We start from the raw sequence: 23,808 nt of genomic DNA, 5'->3' as shown, positions 1-23,808 counted from the left end.
AAGAGAGAAAGGCGCTCGGTTTTAGGAAACTTGACCAATGAATTCATCATTCTCGTGCGCGCTCTCGATTCCCTGTTGCTGCGCTGGCATCTGGCGCGCGCCGCATCCAGCGGTGTCACGTGATCAAGGAAGTAGCTGTTCTTTTGAAAATATGCTCTTTGAAAGAAAGCCTTACGATTGTAACTTGAAGTACAGACCTATAAAAATGGCCAATGTGCACGAAGTGTGTGTATTTGGTTAGGGAGCGCTTGTAGGCGAGCTGGAAATGTTTTGGTAGCACGTGAACACACAGCAGTGGCATGCTGCAGCTTTATAGTGGAAGCAGATGTTTGGATCTGGTTGCAGTTCTGTCTTGTCATTCCTCTCCTGGTACGCCTTCGTCTTGGTAAGTCTTGCAAAGATACTTTTAAAAACCAATGAAAGTATTTCTAAACAATTCTAAAACCTGAAACTGTCATTCAAAATTAATGTCGTTTAAAAAGAGATGCGCACACGCGTCTCATAACTTGCGATTGGGATTAAAGTTGTCATATGTTTGCAAACGTTTTGGAGATTTTGATTTGTAAGCTAATTTTAATTTTGTCTACAATTAGGGTGTTTTAAGTTATACATGTTTGCCTCAAACTACATATCACTCGTTTGTTTTGAATGAATTTTTGTTGCGAAAATAGTTGTTCGTGTGCAAAGCTATTAAACGAGTCGAATAGCAGATTTGCAACTATATGAATGAATTAACTCGTTTACTTCTAAACTGAACGAAACAGGTTCTCATTAAAAGTATTACGTTTTGTAAAGAAAAATAATTAGTCATTTGTGTGCAGTTTGTTTTTCACTGGAAGAATGGTGCTTCATAAAAGCCTGAGTAATTGTGGACCGCGACCTCAGGCCCCGGTAAAAAATGGTTTATTTGCTGTGGAAATGTATTTATGCTGCATTAAACATAGTTTTAAAGCACATATTTGCATTTTTGGGGCACTTCTGTTGTATCTTTGCCGTGTAAATGTGGGATTAGTTAAATTAGACAATCATCACAGCCATATAATCAGAGATGGGCAGTATGATACTTATTTTAAATACAAAATAGTATTTTGTAATTTGTATTTTATGGAGTTTATGAAAATGGCTCAACATTTTATATCAAAATACTTTAATGTCTTGTATTTTTTGTATTTTTAAAATACTTAAAAATGCTTTGTAAGAAGTCTAAATGATGACATCATAAAAATGTAGCCTCTGATTGATGCTTTACCAGTTATTTGCCTAGGCTTGAGATCAGAACAGAAAATGCATTAAGAAGGTGGTCAATGCTTGGAAGCTGGATGGAAATTATGCAACGCACATAAAGAAATAACAACAGACAAATGGCAAAAAAAAGTCAACAATCATTGAAAATAGTATTCACAAGGCCAGTAATTTATAATGGCAGTATAGAGTAGTGTACAATTTGGCATCAGCATTTTTGTTTAGGAAATGAGATAGAATAAAATATTAGTTCTTAAGAACAGGATGTGGAGTCTTCAGCACGTAATCAGTCTCAGTGCTGCAGATGGAAAAGCTGAGGAAGTTTTGAAAAATAAAACACCTAAAGATTGTGTACTGGTGTTCACTAAGGGGGCAAACTGAGATTAATTTCTTCCAGTAAAAGAAGAAGTGAAAAGAGTTTAGTTTATTTGCAAAAACAGAGAATTCCATTTTTTTTAGAGATATTAGTAGTTTTCATGTTTGTACATTAGTTATTGAAGAAGATATATATATATATGTGTATATATATATATATATATATATATATGTGTATATATATATATATATATATATATATATATATATATATATATACATATATATATATATATATATATATATATATATATATATATATATATATATATATATATATATATATTGAACAAAAAAATAAATAAAATAACTACTTCATGTATCACCCTAAATATCAGACTGTTAAAAACATTGTTGCAATTTCACTGAGCACACAGTGCATGGAAACACAATAAAGAGATATACAGTAGTACTATATTCCAACTCATTATCTGCATTACATGGTTTTTACGGTGATTAAAGGGATCATCTTCAAGACAGGATGTTCTGTATGAAATTTGTGCAAAATCTATACCCATTGATTGAAGGTTTGCGAAGAAATGTCATGCTTCCTTTTGAAACTATTTTGCAGTGTTTTTAAAAAAGTGTTTTATTTTGATACATTTGTGGCTGCTGTATTTTGTAGTTTATTTTGATACTCGTAAAACTGAGGTATTCGGTATTTTATTTTCAAATGCATTTCAATGTATTTTTGCCCATCCCTGCTTACAATCATAACAAATTTTTTTATGATGAAAATAAATGAGGTGTACTTGTTTACCTAAGTACTTTTTGTGTTGTTTTCTCCTTTTAAATTTGGTTGTCATAGTGACCTTTTTAAAAACTGACTTGAAAACTGTATTGCAACTGTATTTTTACATGTCATTTTTATGGAGAGCACATTTTAGACAACTTTTTTTTAAACAGCAACATTCTCCATTTTTTTCCCTGAAGTGCCAGAAAAGATTTGTTGGTTTGTACGTTTGTCACAGATGTCAGATGTTGATCCTTTTAAAAATTGTTTGCTTTTCCTGTTCCATAGAAGTATGCAGTCCTGGCTGTTTAAGGAGCATACTTTTGGTCAAGTAATATCCTGTGTCTCCTATTGTTTGATGATATCCAGGAGGATGACTGTGGTAAGAAGCATGTGTGATGCCTCTCAAATAAAATAGGAAATTGATTTAAAGGTCTAAAGTCTCAACTATAAATTTAGTTAGAGACAGGTTAACTGATGTACAAATTATATTTTAGGAGGAAAATACAACCAAATTGACAGATTCTTTTTTTTATAGTTTTAAACCATTATTTTATAACTGTTATTAACTATTGCTGCTCATTTATTTTGTACTTAGCAGAGATGACAATGGCTCTGAGAAAATCCAAATCCTTTTGGAAGAATACAGGACTTCAAACTTTAATAGGAAGGTAACCTGTTACATCATGAGAAGGGTCTATCTAAAGGGAGATGTGCTTTGCTCTCTGACTCTGATGTTGCTGCTTTTTCTGCTGTTATATGCCTATCAAAGAGTGACTCCCACATGGGGGACTTTGCATATTGAACATGGGCCAACCAGCTCACGGACCCTCCTCAGTGGAGCATCAATGGGACAGCAGACAAAGCTAGTCCCTACAAAATCTCTGGACATTCCACCTTGCCAGCCTGAAGTGCAGACCAAGTCTAAACCACAGGGACAATCAAAGGTCAAACCTCAAAAAGCGCGTAGCAAAACAAAGTCAAAATTTCAGCAGGCCTCAACAACAGCAAGTCTGCTACCAACACAACATTCTTTTGACTTTGCTGATTACCTTCGAAAGAAAGACCAGCGGGACTTTAAGATGCTAATTGATCAGCCAACAAAGTGTTCTGAACCAGAAAGCGTCCCCTACATGCTGATCGCAATAAAATCAGTCACAACAGACTTCGACAAACGCCAGGTTGTTCGGCGTACATGGGGACGAGAAGCGGTGTTCCAGAAAAACATCAACATCAAGAGAGTTTTTCTTCTTGGTGTGCCCCAAAATCAGTCAGCGCTCCCATTATGGGACAAACTTTTGGAATACGAGAGCCACACTTTTGGGGACATCCTCTTGTGGGACTTTGAAGACACCTTCTTCAACCTGACACTAAAAGAAATCCATTTCTTGCAATGGATTAATGTGAGTTGCCCAAAAACAAAGTTTATTTTTAAGGGTGACGCCGATGTGTATGTGAACATTGACAATATCCTGGAGATGCTTGAGAGTCAAGAGATCGATAAGGATCTTTTTGTTGGTGACATCATTGTCCATGCGAAACCAATTCGCAGACGCAGTAGTAAGTACTTTGTGCCTGAGTTTATTTACGGCCAGGGGATCTATCCATCCTATGCGGGAGGAGGTGGATTTGTCATGTCAGGACACACCGCATTGAAGCTCCACCTCGCCTGCAAAGAGGTGGAGCTCTTCCCCATTGATGACGTCTTTCTGGGCATGTGCCTGCTGAGAATTGGCCTTCAGCCGACCCGCCACGAGGGTTTCCGCACCTTCGGGATTGTAAAACCATCAGCTGCACCGCACCTTCAAGTGTTTGACCCCTGTTTCTACAGAGAGCTGATGGTGGTACACAGCCTGACCGTCCCCCAGATTTGGCTCATGTGGAACCTTCTGCATGACCCTAACCTTCGGTGTCACAGGAGTCAGGATCCCACAGTTTTTCCCTTTCAGTGGAGTGAAAAAATTGGCAAGACGGCTAGAAACAAGGCAGAGGAGTATCTAAGGAATAAGGACTATGGGATGAAAGTGTTTGTGGAGCATTAACTGTTGACTGTACTGTGACTAGAAGGAGCCCCGTTCATACTGCCTTCAGCTGACCCACCACGAGGGTTTCCGTAATTGCGGGATTGTAAAACCATCAGCTGCACCACACCTCTAGGTGTTTGACCCCTACTTCTATAGAAAGCTGATGGTGGTGCACAGCCTTACCGTCCCCTAGATTTGGCTCATGTGGAACCTTCTGTATGACCCTAACTTTCAGTGTCACAGGAGTCAGGATCCCACAGTTTTGCCCTTTCAGTGGAGTAATAAAATCGGCAAGATGGCTAGAAACAAGGCAGAGGAGAATCTAAGGAATAGGGACTACAGGATGAAAATGTTTGTGGAGCATTAACTGTTGACTGTACTGTGACTAGAAAGAACACTGTAAAGACTGATCCAATGAAAAAAAGGCAACAGGCGAGCGTCAAGTACTTCAGTTCATATGGGGATAAGAAAGCGTGTTCAAGATAGAAATAAACAGCCAGAGTTTTTCTTCTGTTTTTGGACAAATTTTGGAATACGGGAGCTACATTTTTGGTCACATCGTCTTGCTTGAGAATCTCTCACCACAAGCATTTGTGATGTATAAACTACACTACCTGACAAAAGTCTTGTCGCCTATCCAGGTTTTAGGATTGACAAACAATAACTTGACTTCTAGTTGATCATTTGGCATAAGAAGTGGCTTATGTGAAAGGCAAAGGCCTCTAGATTACACTTATTTTACCAAAATAAATTATGACCACGCCTTGATTTTTAATTATTTAATCAGGACAGTAAGGTCTGACTTTATTTAGGCAAAAGTCTTGTAACTTAACAGAAATAATGTACAGTATAGAATATAAAGTCATGGTGTAGTGGAAAAAGAATTAATATTGTGTATGACTCCCATGAGCTTGGACGACTGCATCCATACATCTCTACATTAACTCAAATCACTTATTAATAAAGTCATCTGGAATGGCAAAAAAGCGTTCTTGCAGGACTCCCGGTACATCAGGATTCTTTGCAATTATCTTCAATCCCTCCTCCTCCATTTTGCCTAAGACATGCTCAATAATGTTCATGTCTGGTGCCTGGGCTGGCCAATCCTGGAGCACCTTGGCCTTCTTTGCTTTCAGGAACGTTGATGGTGAGGCTGAAGTATGAGAAGGGGCGATATCCTGCTGAAAAATTTGCCCTCTTCTGTGGTTTGTAATGCAATGGGCAGCAGAAATGTCGTGATACCTCAGGCTGTTCTTGTTGGAGATCTTTAGCACTCCCCCATACTGAATATAACCCCAAACCATGATTTTTCCTTCACCAAACTTGACTGATTTCTATGAGAATCATTGGTCTATGTGGGTTCTAACAGGTCCTCTGCAGTATTTGTGATGATTGGGATGCAGTTCAACAGATGATTCACCAGAAAAAAATCTACCTTCTGCAACTTTTAAAATGATCAACTAGATGTCGAGATATTATTTGTTGTTTTTACAACTGGGATCTACGACAAGACTTTTAGTCAGGTAGTGTATGTCACATAACACTTGCAGCGAGTCAGTAGATAGGGGTAAGTCTAGTAATAATAAGAGAAATTTCCAAAAAGCGGCAAGGTTCTGCTGTGATTGCTAATGTTATGTTAATCCTCTTTCGTATACATTGTGCTGTGTTATTGAATAACTGAAGCTGTAAATATCAGAAATTAGACACATCGCACTATTTTATTAAACTGAGCACTCATTTCTTTGACTGGTGTGCTGCCTTGTTGCAGACGATCTGCTGTATTATGGGTTTAGATTAAACTGAAAGTAGCCTGCTGTGAACATGAACTTACTACTTCAATCTAACTTTATTTTAAGTGAATAAAAAGGAAAAAAAAAGACGAAGGAAGCCTTCATTCTTTCCCCCATATTTATTACATCCATTCCTTAAATATTTTTGTTGAACACACTGTAACAGTTTTAATGAACAAAATGCAAAATTAGCAGTTAAAAAAAAAACTGATAATGCTTTCAGTAGATTCAATGTGGAAACTTAAATCCAATGACCACGCCGTTCTAAACTTTTGACAAACATATATCAGACCATTCAGATTTATAATCCAACAACGCAATGATTATTGCTTTAAAAACAAAACGAAAAGAAACAAAGAACAGAAATGCCTGAAATTGATTTTTCTGTGTACATGTTTCTTAAATCTACAGAAGTAAAAATATCTGAGATATAAAACACCACATTTAAATCGATTTAGATACACACTTTTTTTTTGTTATCGAGGATAAGTCCCATTTCCAGAAACGGGTTTAATGTACTGAATCCACAAAAAATAATCACTTTGGAGGATGAGGAAGAAGAAGATACAATATAGAGGAATACAATACATAGCATTAATATGCGCATTACACTGTATGGAGGTTGTCCATTTCTAAGTACAATCCTCAGGACAATCATTCATTCACTCATTCCGATGCAAAAATAGGATAAAATCTGAAGACAAAACAATACAGCCAAAACCCATTTGATGAAAAGCATTCGCTTGCTCCTGGCACAAAAAAAACATCCACCTGAGATTGGGCAGGCAATCACACCACACTCCCTAAATGACACTAAAACAGTGGTTGTGTTGTTCCTGATGGCAAATGGATGCTCCAATTTAAGATTGTGTTTAAGATCTAGCCATATTTAAACTGATTAAAGGGTTAGTTTAACTCAAAATGAACTTTTTTGTCATTTATTCAATCTTATGTCAAGCCAAACCTATAAGAACTTCAAAACACAAAAGACATTTTTAATTCCTCCATTGAAAGTCTGTTTACTGAAAACTCACACTCCAAAACATGCAATCCAAATATAGCAAGTGTGCTATTTCTGAGCCTTCAGAACACAATTGCAGGTGATGGACAGATTTAATTTAGGCCTTTATTTATATATAAACATTAAAAAGCTCAACCATACTTGCAAACCTCATTGGTTCATGCAATAACTCAATCATGCCCATGTGACGTGCAAGAACAAACCTCATTGGTTGAGATTCTTGAACCAAATTGTAATGCGGTAGGCGTTGTTCGCTAATTGATTACAGATTAAATCTGTTAACCATATAATCCCATCATGTGGGATTAAATCACTCAATTCATATGGATTCATAGTGTGTTATCTGTTATGAACAAGTTTCGAATTAATAGACTTTCAATTGAGGAACTGAAATCTCTCAAATGACATTAAAAGCATGAGTTGAAAATCACAAGACTTAAAAATCAAGACAAAATTATTTATTTTAGAATAACCAAACTATTTAAAGATAAACTTCCAAAACTGTAATTGTATTTCAATAGAAACAGAACAACCACTATATGAACTTCAAATCAGGAAGGGCCACCTTGGTTTGTTGAGTTTATTATTTAATTTAAAACCACTGAAAACAGCCCTCCGTGACAAATTCAAGACCCAACAAGTCCATTTCTCCCTAAATCCTCATATTCAGATACGTTCTTCCAGAACAAAAGGACACTGACTATCAAAATTTAGCTTTACATGCTCAGACATACACAAAGCAGCTCAAACCATTTAATTTACAGAGATAAAAGTCAAGACAGGCTCGGTGGGAGATGAGGCACAATGTTAAATTAGTATCTTCCTTGCAAATGACCAAAAGCTAACGGCTAAAATTGAATTAAAACACCGCTGACAGCCTTCCAGAGCAGTTGTTGAAAAGTTAAAGTAACGGAAAGCTAAAAATGCCCGAATTAGCCTGAAGCTCACACTGCAGAGGCCCGAAGGGAGGTGGGAATGACTTAACAGCCATGTGCGGCTACGTGTCACGGCAATGAGCGGTAGTTAGAGGTGAACAAACCACTTGCTCCAGCCAAACCCTCCTGAAAGTGGTCAAATGTGGGCTACTCCATCTAGAACAACAGTGGCGGAGAAAAGAAAACCAGAAACTCTCAGTATGTTAGGGATATCCAGACGTCAGCCAGACGAAACAATGAAAACTGTGCAAGCTATTTACAGATCTGTACAGAATGCATCACGTCTACTTGCTACGGAAACAACTATGTTAGAAAGCAAGAGGAAAAAGATTGGTTTAAATCAATGGAGTGGCTATGCTAAAGCAATTCAGGGACTGTGTGGGTCAATTAAAAAGGGAATGTTCTTACGTATTTAAAATGAAAGGAGCGAAATTGTTTCTTCTTTGGCTAATGTTTTGGCAATCAGGCAAACAGAAGACAGTTCTGCAGTTAAGACTTTTAAGATACTGAATAAGGTCAAAGAACTTCACATCTTTTCTACCGTGGACAAAAAAAGCAAACACAACTGACGGCAATGAGAAAGAAACAGCAATGGGTGGATGGCTTTTCTGTCCAGTCCTCTTCGCTTTGAAATCCAGATTGCACGTCTTCATTGTTGTCGTTCCCTCCCCCGCCATCCTTTCTCTCTCTCTCTCTCTGAGACTTGCAATTAAAACGTTCCTCAGTGGACAGGAGACAATTATCAAGTAAATTAGGTGTATTTTAGTGCAAATGTTCAAAACTAATGCACTCATGAGCAACAAAACATCAACAGAAGCGGATGTAAAGTACTGAAATGGGAGGTAATTTCTTCTGACTTGATATGAAAGGAGCTTATGAATTATTATGTATGTGTGTATGTATGTATGTATGTGAGCCTGCTCATGTGCCATGTTTTTTCACAGCACTGGATCCACACCGTGCTAGCTTGTGCTTGTAACCTTACGTAAATGCATACGAAACACTGAATTTATGCGGCCAAAGTCTGTCCTCGTTCATCCTCTGCAGATCGGAAAGCAAATGAAGTTGAAAGCATGTGCGTTTTTTGTTAAAGTGTTTAGCGTGCAGAGGAAAACACGCTTCAGTGTTTGCCCTTTGGTGTGTCTGGTATGGAAATTTAGAAGGTCAGGCAATGAAAGAATAGAAAACACAATATGCTTGTGTGGAAAATGATCACTGCGCATCCACAAAAGTACTAGAACGATGCTGACGCTGATGCATGTCTGGGGTAAGCATGAAGTTTAGCAGGCTGAATGAAGCCTCCATGTTGTTATTGAGAAGACCCAATTATTATGAAGCGAAGTGGGGGGTGAGTACAACTCTAGAGAAACTCCCAGCATGTCTTTGCTTTAGCTTGTGTGATGGCAGCAGTGAGTGAAGGCACACTCTACTGGTCAGTTCAGAGGCTCTGCAGGGCTGGACGGGCACCGTGGGCATGGCGGCTTCCTCAGTGGGTACTCGGCTCGACACGGGCCAGACTACTTGGACGTGGTGCTCCGTAGAGAGTCACTGAAGCTATGTGGTTGTTCTGCATGACCTGTAACCATAGCAACAAAATGGAGCTGAGATGCAGTAAGTGTGAATGACTTATCACGCTTAGCATGACTTAAAATGACTTAGCATCATACTGGTTATTTGCTAATAAAAATTGCCATTGCCCTTTTAACATTTAAAGAGACAGTTCACCCAAAATTGAACATTCTGTCATATGTTACTTTCCATCCACTTGTTTTAAACTAGTTTGAGTTTCTTTCTTTTGTTGAACACAAAAGAAGATATTTTGAAGAATGTTGGAAAAGAGCAGCCATTGACTTCCATAGTAATTGTTTCTAGTATTTATGTCAGCGATTGCAGGTTTCCAACATTCATTCATTCATTCATTCATTTTCTTTTTAGCTTAGTCCCTTTACCCTTAATCCGGGGTCACCATAGTGGAATAAACAGCTAACTAATCCAGCATATGTTTTACGCAGCTGATGCCCTTCCAGCTGCAGCCCATCAGTGGGAAACACCCATACTCTCTCATTTACACACATACACTACGGACAATTTAGCTTATCCATTTTACCTATAGCGCATGTCTTTGGACTTTGGAAACTCATGCGAACATGGGGAGAACATGCAAACTCCACACAGAAATGCAACTGACCCAGCCGGGGCTCAAACCTTCTTGCTGTGAGGTGACAGCTATACCCACCACACCACTGTGTTGTCGTTCCCAACATTCTTCAAAATATCTTCTTTTGTGTTTACCAAGATAGAAATGCAAATAAGTTTAGAACCACTTGAGTGTGAGGACTTGGCGAGGAAATTTAAATTTTTGGGTGAACTTTGCCTTTTACCTACATTTGCAAAAAAATCTCAATTGATTTGAAGCAGATTTTCAAAATTGAGAAAACATCTTCAGTTTGACAACATGCATGCTAACTCTCAAAACACATGCAAATAGAGAAACACACAAATAGAGAATTGTAGTTAATGTTCACACAGCTACATTACACATCAACTAAAGTTTAAAATATGATTTCGTAGTGGACCACCCCTTTAATGTCCTGGTCTAATATTTCTTAGTTGTTTGTATATTTTTTAGCTCTAATAACTGTTCAAAAATGTTCAAAAGGCTGACAAGTTCAAAATGTGTTACTTGTAAAATGTGTTACTTATCTCAGTGCTTAATCTGTCGTTTGTAGTTATTTGTTTTATAAACTTTATTTATTTTCTTAAGCAACTTTTTATACAGACTGACCAAGTAAAACAAACAGAAACAAACCCAGATGGATACAACTGACCCAGTCACATACCTCAAATATCATTCTCTGCAGTCCAAAACAAAACGTGGAACCAAAAGGGTTGGTGTTGTTTGCAGAAGATGACCTGTAGAGAAATGCACAATTAATCAGAGCGGTATTAACGTTTTAGTTTTTATTCAGGGAGTAACATTTTGTCAAATTACAGCTATTAAAAAATATTTTCAGTGGAAATAACATGCATACGTTTTGTTTTCAATCCAAAAACTATTGTACATAATCAGGGCTTGACATTAACTTTTTTGATCATCAGCCTCTGTGGCTAGTAGTTTTCCAACATTACTAGCCACAATATTATTGATAAGAAAATATATTTTATACACATGAATATGGTTTTGACATGCTAAAATTACTTGATTTAGATGTTGCATTATCTCCACATGCCTCCTCATTCATTTAACTTTTTGTGTGTGGTGTATGAGCTTGCACAATAATTATGAGCAAATGGGTCATGGTTTTATAGTATTACAATTAGTTTTTATTTTACATAATTTTCAAAGCTCAAAATGAAGGATTTACCAAATTTATCTCTGACCACACCAAACACAAGCAATTAATCATTTCTCAGGCACAAATTTTATATGTGTCAAAACAAGCAAAATATAGCTGTATACTGTACTTTTTCTTTAACAAAACATATGCGCAGTAGTCTGTCCTGGCTAAAGGTCCCAAATCACCAGTTAACTACACATAAATGGGGAGTTTATCTCCCATTAAAACAAGGTTATTGTAATAAAAAAAAGATAATTAAACCATATTAATGCAAAAGAAAGCAGGTAAAAACATACCATGTGATAATGAAAGGAGGATCACACACACACAGTTTACGTTAGACCCATTAATAATCTATTCAAAGAATAGTTAAATTGAAAGCAACCGGTGCTGCTTACAAAAAGACAAATCTGGAACTCTTGAAAGCAGCAAGACTGTGGGTGCATGTTCATCACTTTTTGTCTAGTCTATTTAAAAGAGAACCGATCACATCAGTTGTGTTTCTAGACACAGTTGCTTCACGCAAGGAAACGGGAGCACGCAAGCGTTTTAAACAGTCGCACGCATCACCTCAGCTGTTATCTTCTCATTCGGTATTCACCTGCTTTTTTTTTTTTTTTTTTGCCTTTCAAAAACAACAATTTAGGCCAAACTCAGTCCAAACATAATCTTGCACAAACTGACTAAGACAAGTCAGATATACAATGAATCAAGTACAAAATTCACCTGCTTTCTATTGCTCGCGCAATGCAAATTATTATTATTTTTTTTTGTCAGTCGTGTTGCTTCTTAATTCTAAAATCGCCTTTGCATGCATATTGGACCATCCTTATTGTCGAACACTGCTTTTAAGAATTGTTATCCAGGGAAATTATTTTCAACCAGCCAAAGTGGCTAGTGGGAGTGTCTCTTACCCGCCACCGATGAAATATACCCGCATTTGGTGGATGTTAATGTCAAGCCCTGTGCATAATATAACGTTTGCGCACACACTTATATTTGGTTAAAAATTGAAAAACAAATATCTTGTTGCATAAATATATAATTTCCTAATTAATGCATGAATATTAGTTTTTCTAGATGCATTTAAATAGGTTTCATCGCACAAAGAATGTTTTGAAGATGCATTTTTGTTCGTTTTTTTGCAGAATGATTGACATACTCCAAAATGTTAGCACACATTGTTTAAACAACATTATTGTAGACCATAAATATCACTAACCACTCCGAAATAGCCCTCACCTGTGTAGCACAACTGGTTTTTCCATAGGGTGTCCCAGCAGCTCCTGAATCTGATCCCACTGAGTGCAAAGAATTAGCACACACTTAAAAACACTGCAATTATGCGTCACATAAAGCACTCTGTATGCATGCATTACTGTCTCAGTCCTTGAACTCACTTTGCTGTAGGTGGTCAAAATGCAGTCCTCACTGTGAGCATCCGCTCCATCTGAAACACAATTAAAAAAAAGTGTCTCAAACACAAAAATGAGCACATATAATAATGACCCAGTCCAAAGAGAGTCTCATAAACAACGCTGACCTTTTTTAATGATGAGAGGAATCTTGAAATCACAGCGATGATATCTGAGAAAAGAGTGAGGGTCAGTTATTCTGACGCTTTTATAAGCAGTATGCGATAAAGAAACCACACACTTATAAACACTGTAAACGTTATGAAATGAAAATCAATATTCAATCCATATGCCCAGACTGCAGAGCCTCCAGAATGACCTTTCCATAAGGACTGACCAATGCAAATAGACATTACTAAATATTTACAATGCTACAATACAGAGAGTGAATTAGGACTCACATGTTGAAGTTGTAATGGCCAGGGAAGTTGGTGTGAAGGACAAATTTTTTGACCAGGTGGGTTGTAGAGTCAAACAGTATATCCTAAAACATATACAAAGATCAATATTAGAGAACAACCTACAGTTTCCTAAATTTCGTAGAAGTAAAAAAGCAGTTTTTATACATATTTAATAAATTACGTACATTCTGTAGCATACTAAGAATCATAAAAGATACAATTGAAAAAGAACTAAATTAAAGAACATTTTAAAAATGTTTCTGGTGTTAATCTGGATTGCAGCGGTTAGTTATCTAAAAAAACAAATACATTTAATTTGGCTAACCAATTTTATAGTTTTCACTGACTTTGCAAGATGATGAGCCTTTCTAAAGTGACTGACACCTGTGTAAAGTGTATAAAAAAGTCAGTTAAAAGTGATGGAGAAAGAGTCATGGTTTTGGGGTTTTCTGCAGCAGGAGTTTGGTCTCTTATACAGCTACATGCACCTGTGAATGCACATTTATCAGAAGCTCCTTTCCAACATGCAATTTCTTCCATGCATTAATAAATCAGCCAATAATTCTCATTCAGGACAATGAGCCCTCTCATATAGCAAAACAGGCAAAGCAGATCTTTGAAGATGAACTTCAATATGATGAAATGGCAGCCCAGAGTCCTGGTGTAAAACTGATTGAGACTCAGAAAAACTACTGGCGTGGTATAGCCACTACTACACTGTAAAAAATGCTGGGTTCCACACAGTTTTTTTAATGTTGTTCCAACTGTTACGAGTAGTTGTTGTAGTGTAGTGTGTGTGTGGTGTTTCTTTCCCTCTCTCTCTTATTTCCAAGTATTCGCAGGTGCAGCGGATTAGCCTACGTCGGATCATGATTGGCGGCGGCTGTATTTAAACCTTCAGAGAGCATGGATTTGATGGCTCCTAGCTCTCTCTCGATTCCCTGCTTGGTCTCAGTGGAGATATTGTTGCTCAAGTGATAAAATGAGTGTTCGTTGCTGATGTCTCTTGTGTGGCGTTTTGTGAGATGCCGATGTGATGTTGTTAATTCTAACCGGAGAAACCCAGTTTTCTGTCTCCCTGTCTGGCTCGGAGCATGGTAGGGAGGTGCCTTCTGTTTATTATTTTCGTTTTCTCCTGTGTTTGTTAGTAGGGAGGTAAGTTTTCTGTATTTTATTTGAGTATTACTTTTCCAGGAAAGTTTATTCTAATTTAGTTAGTTTGGTTTATTGTCAGTTATTTTGGCTGAACTCCTCCCAATGTAATTTTTGCTCCTTATTTCTGTAAATAAATCATATTTTCTTTTTAATTCTCAGTGGTTGTGTTTTTGGTTTATGTTTTGGGGTGAGAGAGAGCGCGGGGGCACCAGGAATTATATTTTTAATCCCTGTTATCTTGTTACGTTTTGGTTAAACCTCTTTTTGATTAAGAATTTTTTATTTAATTCGTAACAACACAAATCGATTAAGTTAACCTAATAGTTTTTGTAAATTTAAGTTGACTGAACAAAACAATTAAGTTCTCCCGAAAAAACCTCAAGAATGGTGTTAATTTAGCACATATTAAGAAAGTAGTTTAAACAAGCAGAAAGCAAGTCTTTTTTTCAGGAATATCCTTCAAATTTTAAACAATGAAGATTACAATTAAAGAAAATACTTCTTTTAGAAGGTACTGCTTCAAGAATCCAATACATACTGCTTTTTCTAACTTCATGTTATAATTAGAAGTAGAATAATCGACTGAGCAATTTTCAACTGATACTCACCACTCCCAGTATATAATAGTTAAAGAAGTAGTCGTTACATTTGGACGGGACTTGCTTGTGAGGGGAAGGTGAATGGATCTTCATCTGAGAAGTACAAAAAAGGAAAAGAAATGTTAGGATTAAGAGTAAATGTGGAGAGGGAATGTGCTGGTTTATTTTTGAGAATGTGGCTAAAGAATAAACTAGACTGCTCATTACTTTGTCCTCTGATTTGTAGAAGACCTTATGTGGGGAGCCAAGAGCACTCAAAACATCCTGACAGGAATCTCCAAAGTAGATGCTTCTCTCAACGGCTCGCACTTTCGTATCAGCCAGCACTCCTGGGCCGCATCCTGGAAAAAGTCAAATAACACGAATTGTGGGACAAAGAAGCATTCCAAAGAACACCTTTGTTTTTACTAACTTTTAACATCTCTGGATAACATCATAGCGAGAGTCACACAATATCAAATATAATGTTACTAAAGTACCCCTCCCCCGAAACAAGCAAATAAATAGTAAAAACTATGAAAAATAACATTTTAAGATCAGTGTATCTATGATCATGCTAGCTCTGTAGTTTGTGCTGACAAAAGTCTTGTCGCCTATCCAAGTTTTGGGAACAACCAATAATAACTTGACTCCTAGTTTGGTATCAGAAGTGGCTTATATGAAAAGCAAAGGCCTCTAGATAACGCTTATTTTACCAAAATAAAAAATGATCATGCCTTGACTTTTAATGATTTAATTAGGACAGTAAGGTCTGACTTTGCTTAGACAAAAGTCTTTCACCTGACAGAAATAATGTACAGTATAGAATATAAAGTCATGGAGGAAAAAGCATTAATATTGTGTATGACTCCCATGAGAACTGCATTGGAGAAACCTTGGAGAACTGCATCCATACATCTCTGCAATGACTCAAATCACTTATTAATAAATTCATCTGCAATGGCAAAGAAAGCGTTCTTGCAGGCTTTCAATGCCTCCTCTATCTTACTCCAGACATACTCAATAATGTTCATGTCTGGTGACTGGGCTGGCCAATCCTGGAGCACCTTGACCTTCTTTGCTTTCAGGAATTTTGATGTGGAGGCTGAAGTATGAGGAGGAGCGCAATCCTGCTGAAGAATTTGCCCTTTCTTGTGGTTTGTCTGCTGATGTTTCCATCCACTCTGCAGATCTCTCGCATGCCCTCATACTGAATTTAACCCCAAACCATGATTTTCTTCACCAAACTTGACTGATTTTTTTTGAGAATTGTGGGTCCATGTGGGTTCAAATAGGTCTTCTGCAGTATTTTTGATGATTGGGATGCAGTTCAACAGACAAATCTACCTTTTCCAGCCACTTTTCCAAATAATCAACTAGAAGTTATTTGTTGCTGTTACAACTGGAATTGATTGAAGACTTTTGTCAGGTAAGTAGAGATAAAACAAACCTGCGTTTTGTTTTTATAATAATCATTATGTGATGTTGACTAAAGGGCAGCGCAACACAGCGCGCACATGACAGTTAATAAAGTATCACACACCAGACGCGCACATTGGATATTATTTAAAATAAAACTATTCAGTTGGTGGTGATGCGTGGTAGAGATCTGCGCGAGTCTAAATTTTTAATCCCGCTCGCTCTTGAAAGGTTTTAGTCTGAACCTGACCGCTCCCACTTATATTCAGCATTTGTTGTCTCGCTGCCCGCCCCGCCCCGCCCCGTTTTCTACCTGCCACGCCCGTCCCTGTTAACGACCGGGGGTAGAACAAAACCGAAAACCACCCAGCTATAGAGAGTTCAGACAGCCTATAACAAACTGTCTGGATAAACATACACACATAAGCACCAAGCAAGTGACACACACACACAGACAGCATCACGCTCTCTCTCATTCACACACACACACGCGCACACACACACACACACACACACACACACAAACACGCGCACACGCACACACACATGCACACACACACACACACACACACATACATACATACACACACAGACAGCACAAAGCTCTCTCATTTGTACACGCGCACACACACACACACACACACACACACACACACACACACACACACACACACACACACACACACACACACACACACACACACACACACACACACACACACACAAACACAAATACACACAAACACACACAAACACACACACAAACACACACACAAATACACAAACACATAGACAGCAACAAACAAGCTAAATTCACACTTATACATACGCGTATTCGCTTGCTCGGGAGTTGGGAGCGGTATTGCTAGACCGCTTGCTCCCGTTCAAAATTACACCATTTACCGACCGCTCCCGCGCTTTATTTGGAAATATGTTCCGGCACTGCAAGAAATCTGGTCGGGTCCCGCGGCAGACCCCTACTGCGTGGCGTGACGCGGCGTGGCGCTTCTGGTGGGTGACCTTCTTAAAAATGTACTATCTGACTAGCAATTATTAATCAAGCACATTACCTATGATGGTTTGTGCATTGTTCAGAACTTACAAAAATAACAAGCAGCGACAATACTGTACTCATAAACAAATAGCATGCCAAAAAAACAATGAATAAGTAATGAATTTACATCAATCTGATCACAGGTGGACAAAGTTAAATAAACTTGTGAATGGGAATGGAGGGGTTTGCGTATCAGCAAACTCCCAGTGATCAGATCGCAGAAAATTCATATTACGTTCAGATGGAAACAGGGTCTCTCTGTACATAGATGTAGTTCTGAGAACGGAAGACAATCTGAGCATCATACTGATAATAATATTAATTGCATGTTAATCGAAATGTCACATAATGATTTCTGACAAAAGTTTTATAAATTTGGGAACACAGAAATACCTGCAGTGAGGAGTCGAAGTTTGAGACCCAGCGGTCCTGCTCCATCTCTCAGCACCTCCACACACTCTGCATACACATTACCAAGAAAACAGGCCAGAGGCATCGCTGGAGCCCTGTGAAGGAATGTATTATTAACAATGATCACTGCTTGGGGGAAGGCAACCCGTGAGGTTCCTAAACTGAACAATCACAATTAGATGCCCACGGTCTCAGGCTAAATGCACTTTAATGACCCCCTTGGGCCACACAGGAATTACAAATACATGCAGTGAGAGAGTCATATTGAACTTTAGGGTTTGTTAGTAATGCATCCATGCTTAATAGTCAAACGCAGTGGTATCAATTGCTTAGTGTTGATCTTGCATTCACACAACAATATAGAGTGAGGGGAAATAAGTATTGAACACGTCATGTTTTGTCACGAAAATAGTAATTCTAAAGGAGCTATTGACATGACATTAAACCAGAATTTGGTAAAAACTCAAACAAAACAACAAAAATCTGAAGAATGAATAAAGTTATGTGTTATAACAATGGAATGACAAGGAGAAAGTACTGAACTTCTAAAATAAATGAATGAATTAACAAACATAGAAAAGTCCATATTATAGCCAACAAATTATATGTATATATATATATATATATATATATATATATATATATATATATATATATATATATATATACACACACACACACACACACAATATTGCAATAATATACCGCACAACAGATCAGCATGTCACAATAAATTTGATATCCACTCACATGTACTGTCAAATGACTAAATGTTAAGCATAGTAACAATAAATACTGGAAGTATAACATAAAATAAATGCTTTTAAATTAAAACACCATGGAGTAGTCCAGCATATAAACTAACTTGCGACACAATAAGCCTTGTTAAAAGTCGCGTAATGATTAAAATATGGTTTTGGTGTTGATTAGCATCATTAAGCTTCGCCGGGTGTTGACGTCACTGCAGTGACATGCAGAGCGACACTCTGAGTGACACAGGTCACTACACATGCCACTACCGAGTGACACATGATAGTAAAAACCGGACATGCCACCGGAAGTGTCACTACACTCAGTGGCATGTGCCATTGGCATCTGTATGTCAGATGTTGTGTCACTTCATGTTAAAACTGCTGCTGTGCTGGCTGGGCTTTTACTGCCTTTCTACTCCTCCCTTTCTTCATGTGTTCAATATTTTTCTCTCTGTCATTTCATTTTAATATTACACATAACTTCATTTGTAAACTAATTAGTTTTGTTTCTTTGCAGATATGGATTTATTTGGTTGTTACCAACATCCAGTAAAACTCAGCACACAAATACAAACACAGCTCTTACTTGGTTTCTTGAAGGTTGTTTCCGGAGTAGATGTACATCCGTTTGACAGTGGCCCCATGAGGAATCTGCAGGGAGGCCAAGCCATGGGCAAAGTTAGGCTGTCAAGGCAAAACAACTAGGAGTAGAATGTTGTGTCTGTGCAGGTGTCTTTTCTGGTGCTCACATCATCATAGCATTAGCATATTCATGCTTAAAATTCAAGTCAAATGCAAAGCCATGGTTTCGCGCAATATGTACAATTGTCATACATTGTTTTTTTTTCTACAATTCTATCTAAATACCATGATATGTGAACATGGTGTCAATTAGAGCAGTGGTATTAAGTGTATGAAAGCAGTCTTACCTCATATTTAGGGGCTTCACTCCAGGAGTCCAGCTGGAAGGAGAAAGAAAGCCCTCTGAAGTTCAGATGGAAGAGCTGCTCGGCAGCATTGTAGACTAGACACAGAGAGCAAAAGACTCGCAATAAATATACAAACAAAGAGCTGTCTTTACAAACAACTGACCCTAGCAATGAATCTCACCTCCTGGATGAGTAGCGCCAAAAGACTGATCAATCTGCTCGATAGTAGGTGCTATTGCCTGAGAGTTAAAATGCACTCCACTAGAATGAACAGAGCAATAGGTCATTTTAGAACATTTACTAAATCTAGAAGAAGCTTAAGACTGGTTGAACACATAGTAATCCAAGAATATAGTGGTAAAAGCTAAGATCACTTACCAGTATTTTAGTTTGACTTTGCTCAAATCGTACACTTCAATTACCTGTAAAAACAGCACTGAATCAATCAAACTAGATTTGCAATGTAATGTGACAAACAAGAGTCAGCAATTGACCTCATTCTTGAAGAACGAGTGGGCGCAGGCATTGGAATCTTATTGGCTCAAGACTTCCGGTCTCCTTCACTTATATTGATATTTAGATTTTAAAAATGGCTCGTTATGCTGCTGCATGTTAAAACTGATCTTTTCATATTATATTATTCTACTTTTTATGCACAGTCATAAACACACTTGTTTTAGAGCAAGCAGTTTGAGTGTTATCTGCCGTTTATTATTGCTAGTCATTTCTCCCATAGGCAACTGAATCGGAAGTTCTAAAACAATCGCAAAAAAGGGTGCACTTCTGCATTAAAGAATGAGGTCAACAAAATAAAATTACATATTTAGTCCTAAAACAACACACAAAAAAAACACTGGTTTGTGTGAATTATGGGGACATTTCATATGTGTTCGCTGTTTTTTAACTGTACTACAAACTGCATTTTCCATTACCCTATACCAACCCAATCCATAAGTCCAAGAAACTGTGTATTATACTTTCTGAAAACACTATTCTATATAATTCTACATATTCTATAGGCAACATTCACATAATTCACCTTCTACTTGTAATACTTGAGTCCTACCCATGTCTTTATACAATTTTGTGTCCTCATATGTCACAATCTCTCTCTCTCTCACACATGCACACAGACTCAGAGTCTCACTTTCAGTCTCTGATTGCAGGCATCAAACAGCAGTTTAATTCCATCCTGAGTCAAGTTGAGAATGAGGTCGTGGCTGAGTGGCATCTGTTTGGGGAACAGAAACAGGTCAGATAAGGACACAAATAAATCTAGACACATAACTTGAGGGCCTCAGACAGAGCCCACAGTAAATGGGCCTTTACAGACAACTATATTGACGTTTACTTACTTGTTCGCTGTAGAGCACCTGGACATTTTTGATGATTCGGCAGTGTTTCTGTAATATTGAAATGGCCTGGGCCAATGGCATCCCTGAGAAACATTTCAGACCATTTTCAGGTTACATTTCACTTGATAAATGTGATGTCAACAGATGCTTTAGTGAAAATATGATAATTGAATTAATGTTTTGTTATCATTCAGAGTAACAAAGTGTGTTCATATACAAATGAAACAGCATACTTATTCTGACTAGTCTCATCATCCTACTTGCAAGCATTATTCAATTCAAGTTTATGTGTATAGCGCTATTTGCAATAATTATTGTTTCAAAGCAGCTTTACAAAATGTGCACATTATTGCATTTCAATCAGATTAAGTTAAAGTTAAAATTAAATATAAGTAATTATTTACAGACATAGTTAACCTGCAATTTTATTGCATATAGGAGGTGTCTATGTGTACATGTTTAATGATAGTGTGATTGAATTGTTGTTATTGCATTATCATTGCGTTATTAACGTTATTGCATTAGTAGGCCCACATGGAATCTACACGTGGAGAAATCTGCAGATTTTTAGCCCATCATTGAGTCTATTTATTTATAAATGTGTGTAAATTTATATTTAATCAGTTTTTAAGTAAATTTTAGTAATAATATTGACTATTATGAGAGCGATTTATTCATTTGATTTATTTAAAATACAGTTTGTAAAGTAATATTTTCTGTCATTTAGTAGATACATTTTATGAGAGGCTAGCTTTGTTTACCAAATAAGTAGATCTGATCGCAACAGTTAAAAGCTTTTTTTTTATTTCATATATTACATTTTAGTTATGATAGTCCCTAAATCATTCTAAATAAATCCACAGATTTTATACAAAAGTCTCAGTAGAAATAGCAAAAAATATCTGCAGATTCTGTCTGGCCTTAGCAATAAGTAAAACATAGTGGTTTGAAGAAGAGTGGCAAGTTATAAGAAGGAAAACTATAATCATAAATAATCATAAGCCTGTTAAGATTTTTAGAAAACAAAGTTGTTACACTAAATAAAATTTTAGTGGGCATACTCTTTATATCATGGTAGAAATATTTTGTTCTGAATAAATAAATAAAATAAATAAATAAACAAGGCACTTTCTGATGACAAAAATTAAAGCTACAGCTATTCTTTCTTGTTTAGATGTTTGGAAAGCCTTTTTGTCTTCCTCTGAAAAGTTTCTCATGGTAATACAGATGATAATTCCGTTATTATTAAGATATGCAGACGGGAAATAAAGTGGAGGACATCAGAATAAAAAAACTAAGTCAGCATAATGCAAAAACTGTTTCATAATTGCATTTAAATATGGATTTATATTTACTTTGATTTACTCTAGAAAAAAAAGTAACAAATTATTCATTGAGTGTAAGAATTGAGGCAAAGTTGGTTTTATATTTGCACATTCGTAGTGACATACTTGTGACATGCTCCCTATATTTTTTCCCATGGTACCTTGAATATTTGGTCTGAAATCAAATGTTAGTTTGACTTGAAAACAATGTTAGCCCTATTTTCACAATTTAGGATTTGCAAAGATTCTTTTTGTGTAACTATATTATTAGGGAGAATGTCTGAATGTGAGAATATAAAACTACCTTCACCTCAATAGTGTAAGAGACCATTTTCAGGTCAAGCTAACTTCAGATGTGAACGTGTCAAAGAGCATATGATGCAATTATGAAATGCAAATGCAATAGCTAGAAAGCTCGTTTTCAAACATCCTGTCAAGAAAAAAGCACATCATCGTTAGCCAATCCAACCTTAGTCCAACGAGCAATCCGAATTCACACTCACCTAATGCGAATTCCCATTGTTCATTTCCCAAAGATCGCTCAGGAACGACCTCCAGATCCAGCATTGGCGGGGAAAAAATGGGGATATCAACGAGGAGCTCTGACTGTGCCAGATCTGAATGTTCCCTCTCGAAAGCTCTTGAGTAATCCACCGTTAAATCACCAAATCAGTCCGATTATAGCGAAGAGTAGGTTTGCAAACACACTTTAAGCACAGTTTGAGTGACACAGGACACCCGTGACGTCAGATATGTCAAAACACAAGTGATGCAATCCAGCTATGAACGCATTCTACTGTCACCATGCTTATAAATAACACGATTAAACCAATAACGGATACACACTTAAAAGCACACTAAATTATGACAACGATTCAATAAATAGTACAGTAAACAGTGTGTCAGTCACTACGAGCTGATGTCAGGGGGAGTAAATGGTTACAGGTTGCTGCTCTCACATCAACGTCCATGAGAATTAATAATGAACAGTCAACTGTAGTATTTTAAAACTGCTGTATGCTGAAAAATAATAAAAATAATGAAAAAACAAACACTCTGACCTGACCTTTGACTTACTCCTCAGTTACATAAAACAAATAAGCTACTATTTATTACACCGAACGAATACAACATGCCGTCTAAAACTAGTTAAATCACATGTGTTTAAACTATTTATGACAAAGCTGGTCAAGATGAGTCAACACACAAACACATCGGACTATCAGTGACTCTCACGAGCCTCGCCTGACGTTGTTTTCTTTCTTTCCGATGATTCAACAGCAAGCAAACAGATCAGCACTTAAAAGCATCATCTGTTCATAATATCGCGGATTTCTCCGGGTTCCGTCGTTTCGTTCGTTTGAGATGGCGTGCTCTTACATGCAACTTTAATTCCCGGTGTCTCCGACGAATAAGATTTGCTTAAGATGATAAAGAAAGAGCCCCTCCGTGCCAAAAACAACTTCCATCCAAAACACCATGATCAGCTGATAATTCAACTTCCTGTGCGAAGGAGCTAGCACTTCCTAGCGGCAATTTTCAAAATAAAAGTCAAA

The 23,808-nt window shown here is 37.2% G+C and overlaps 2 protein-coding genes across 8 annotated transcripts; one reads left to right on the top strand and one right to left on the bottom strand.

Annotated features, from left to right (window-relative positions):
* Positions 1-104: 104 nt before the first annotated feature.
* Positions 105-6,744, top strand: b3gnt9 (UDP-GlcNAc:betaGal beta-1,3-N-acetylglucosaminyltransferase 9). Of its 5 annotated transcripts, none has more exons than XM_087293093.1 (4): positions 105-385; positions 2,639-2,732; positions 2,952-3,021; positions 3,123-6,744. In XM_087293093.1, the coding sequence occupies exons 3-4, from the start codon at positions 2,954-2,956 to the stop codon at positions 4,390-4,392; spliced, it is 1,338 nt and encodes a 445-aa protein (XP_087149219.1). In that variant the 5' UTR covers positions 105-385; positions 2,639-2,732; positions 2,952-2,953; the 3' UTR covers positions 4,393-6,744. The 5 variants fall into 5 exon arrangements, with proteins under 5 accessions (XP_087149219.1, XP_087149221.1, XP_087149218.1 ...); XM_087293095.1 differs by having other exon boundaries at positions 2,642-2,732; positions 2,949-3,021; positions 3,123-5,044; XM_087293092.1 differs by having other exon boundaries at positions 2,949-3,021; positions 3,123-5,044.
* phaf1 (phagosome assembly factor 1) lies at positions 6,269-23,749 on the bottom strand. Of its 3 annotated transcripts, none has more exons than XM_087292084.1 (16): positions 22,756-23,749; positions 20,928-21,010; positions 20,720-20,803; positions 19,951-19,994; positions 19,754-19,833; positions 19,573-19,667; positions 19,230-19,294; positions 17,874-17,986; positions 15,236-15,369; positions 15,038-15,121; positions 13,275-13,357; positions 13,002-13,045; positions 12,859-12,908; positions 12,701-12,759; positions 10,961-11,033; positions 6,269-9,696 (listed from the first exon to the last, which is right to left on the bottom strand). In XM_087292084.1, exons 1-16 carry the CDS (start codon positions 22,817-22,819, stop codon positions 9,607-9,609), a joined length of 1,245 nt encoding a protein of 414 aa, XP_087148210.1. In that variant the 5' UTR covers positions 22,820-23,749; the 3' UTR covers positions 6,269-9,606.
* Positions 23,750-23,808: the final 59 nt, after the last annotated feature.

This window comes from Danio rerio, chromosome 18, assembly GCF_052040795.2.
Source record: "Danio rerio strain M-AB ecotype USA chromosome 18, GRCz13ab, whole genome shotgun sequence".
In the NCBI taxonomy this organism is placed as follows: Eukaryota; Metazoa; Chordata; class Actinopteri; order Cypriniformes; family Danionidae; genus Danio; species Danio rerio.
The sequence above is the reverse complement of the archived record's forward strand: the minus strand, read 5'-3'. Positions and strand labels throughout refer to the sequence as shown.

What these genes read in the sequence shown, in the direction of transcription:
- phaf1 (XM_087292084.1), bottom strand. Translation starts at nt 22,819, where the DNA reads ATGCTGGATCTGGAGGTCGTTCCTGAGCGATCTTTGGGAAATGAACAA. An exon ending in AAAGTCAAACTAAAATACTG is followed by an intron (nt 19,834 to 19,950) that starts GTAAGTGATCTT and finishes TGTTCATTCTAG; the next exon opens with TGGAGTGCATTTTAACTCTC. An exon ending in AAACCAGTTGTGCTACACAG is followed by an intron (nt 11,034 to 12,700) that starts GTGAGGGCTATT and finishes ATTTCTCTACAG; the next exon opens with GTCATCTTCTGCAAACAACA.
- b3gnt9 (XM_087293091.1), top strand. Translation starts at nt 3,037, where the DNA reads ATGAGAAGGGTCTATCTAAAGGGAGATGTGCTTTGCTCTCTGACTCTG.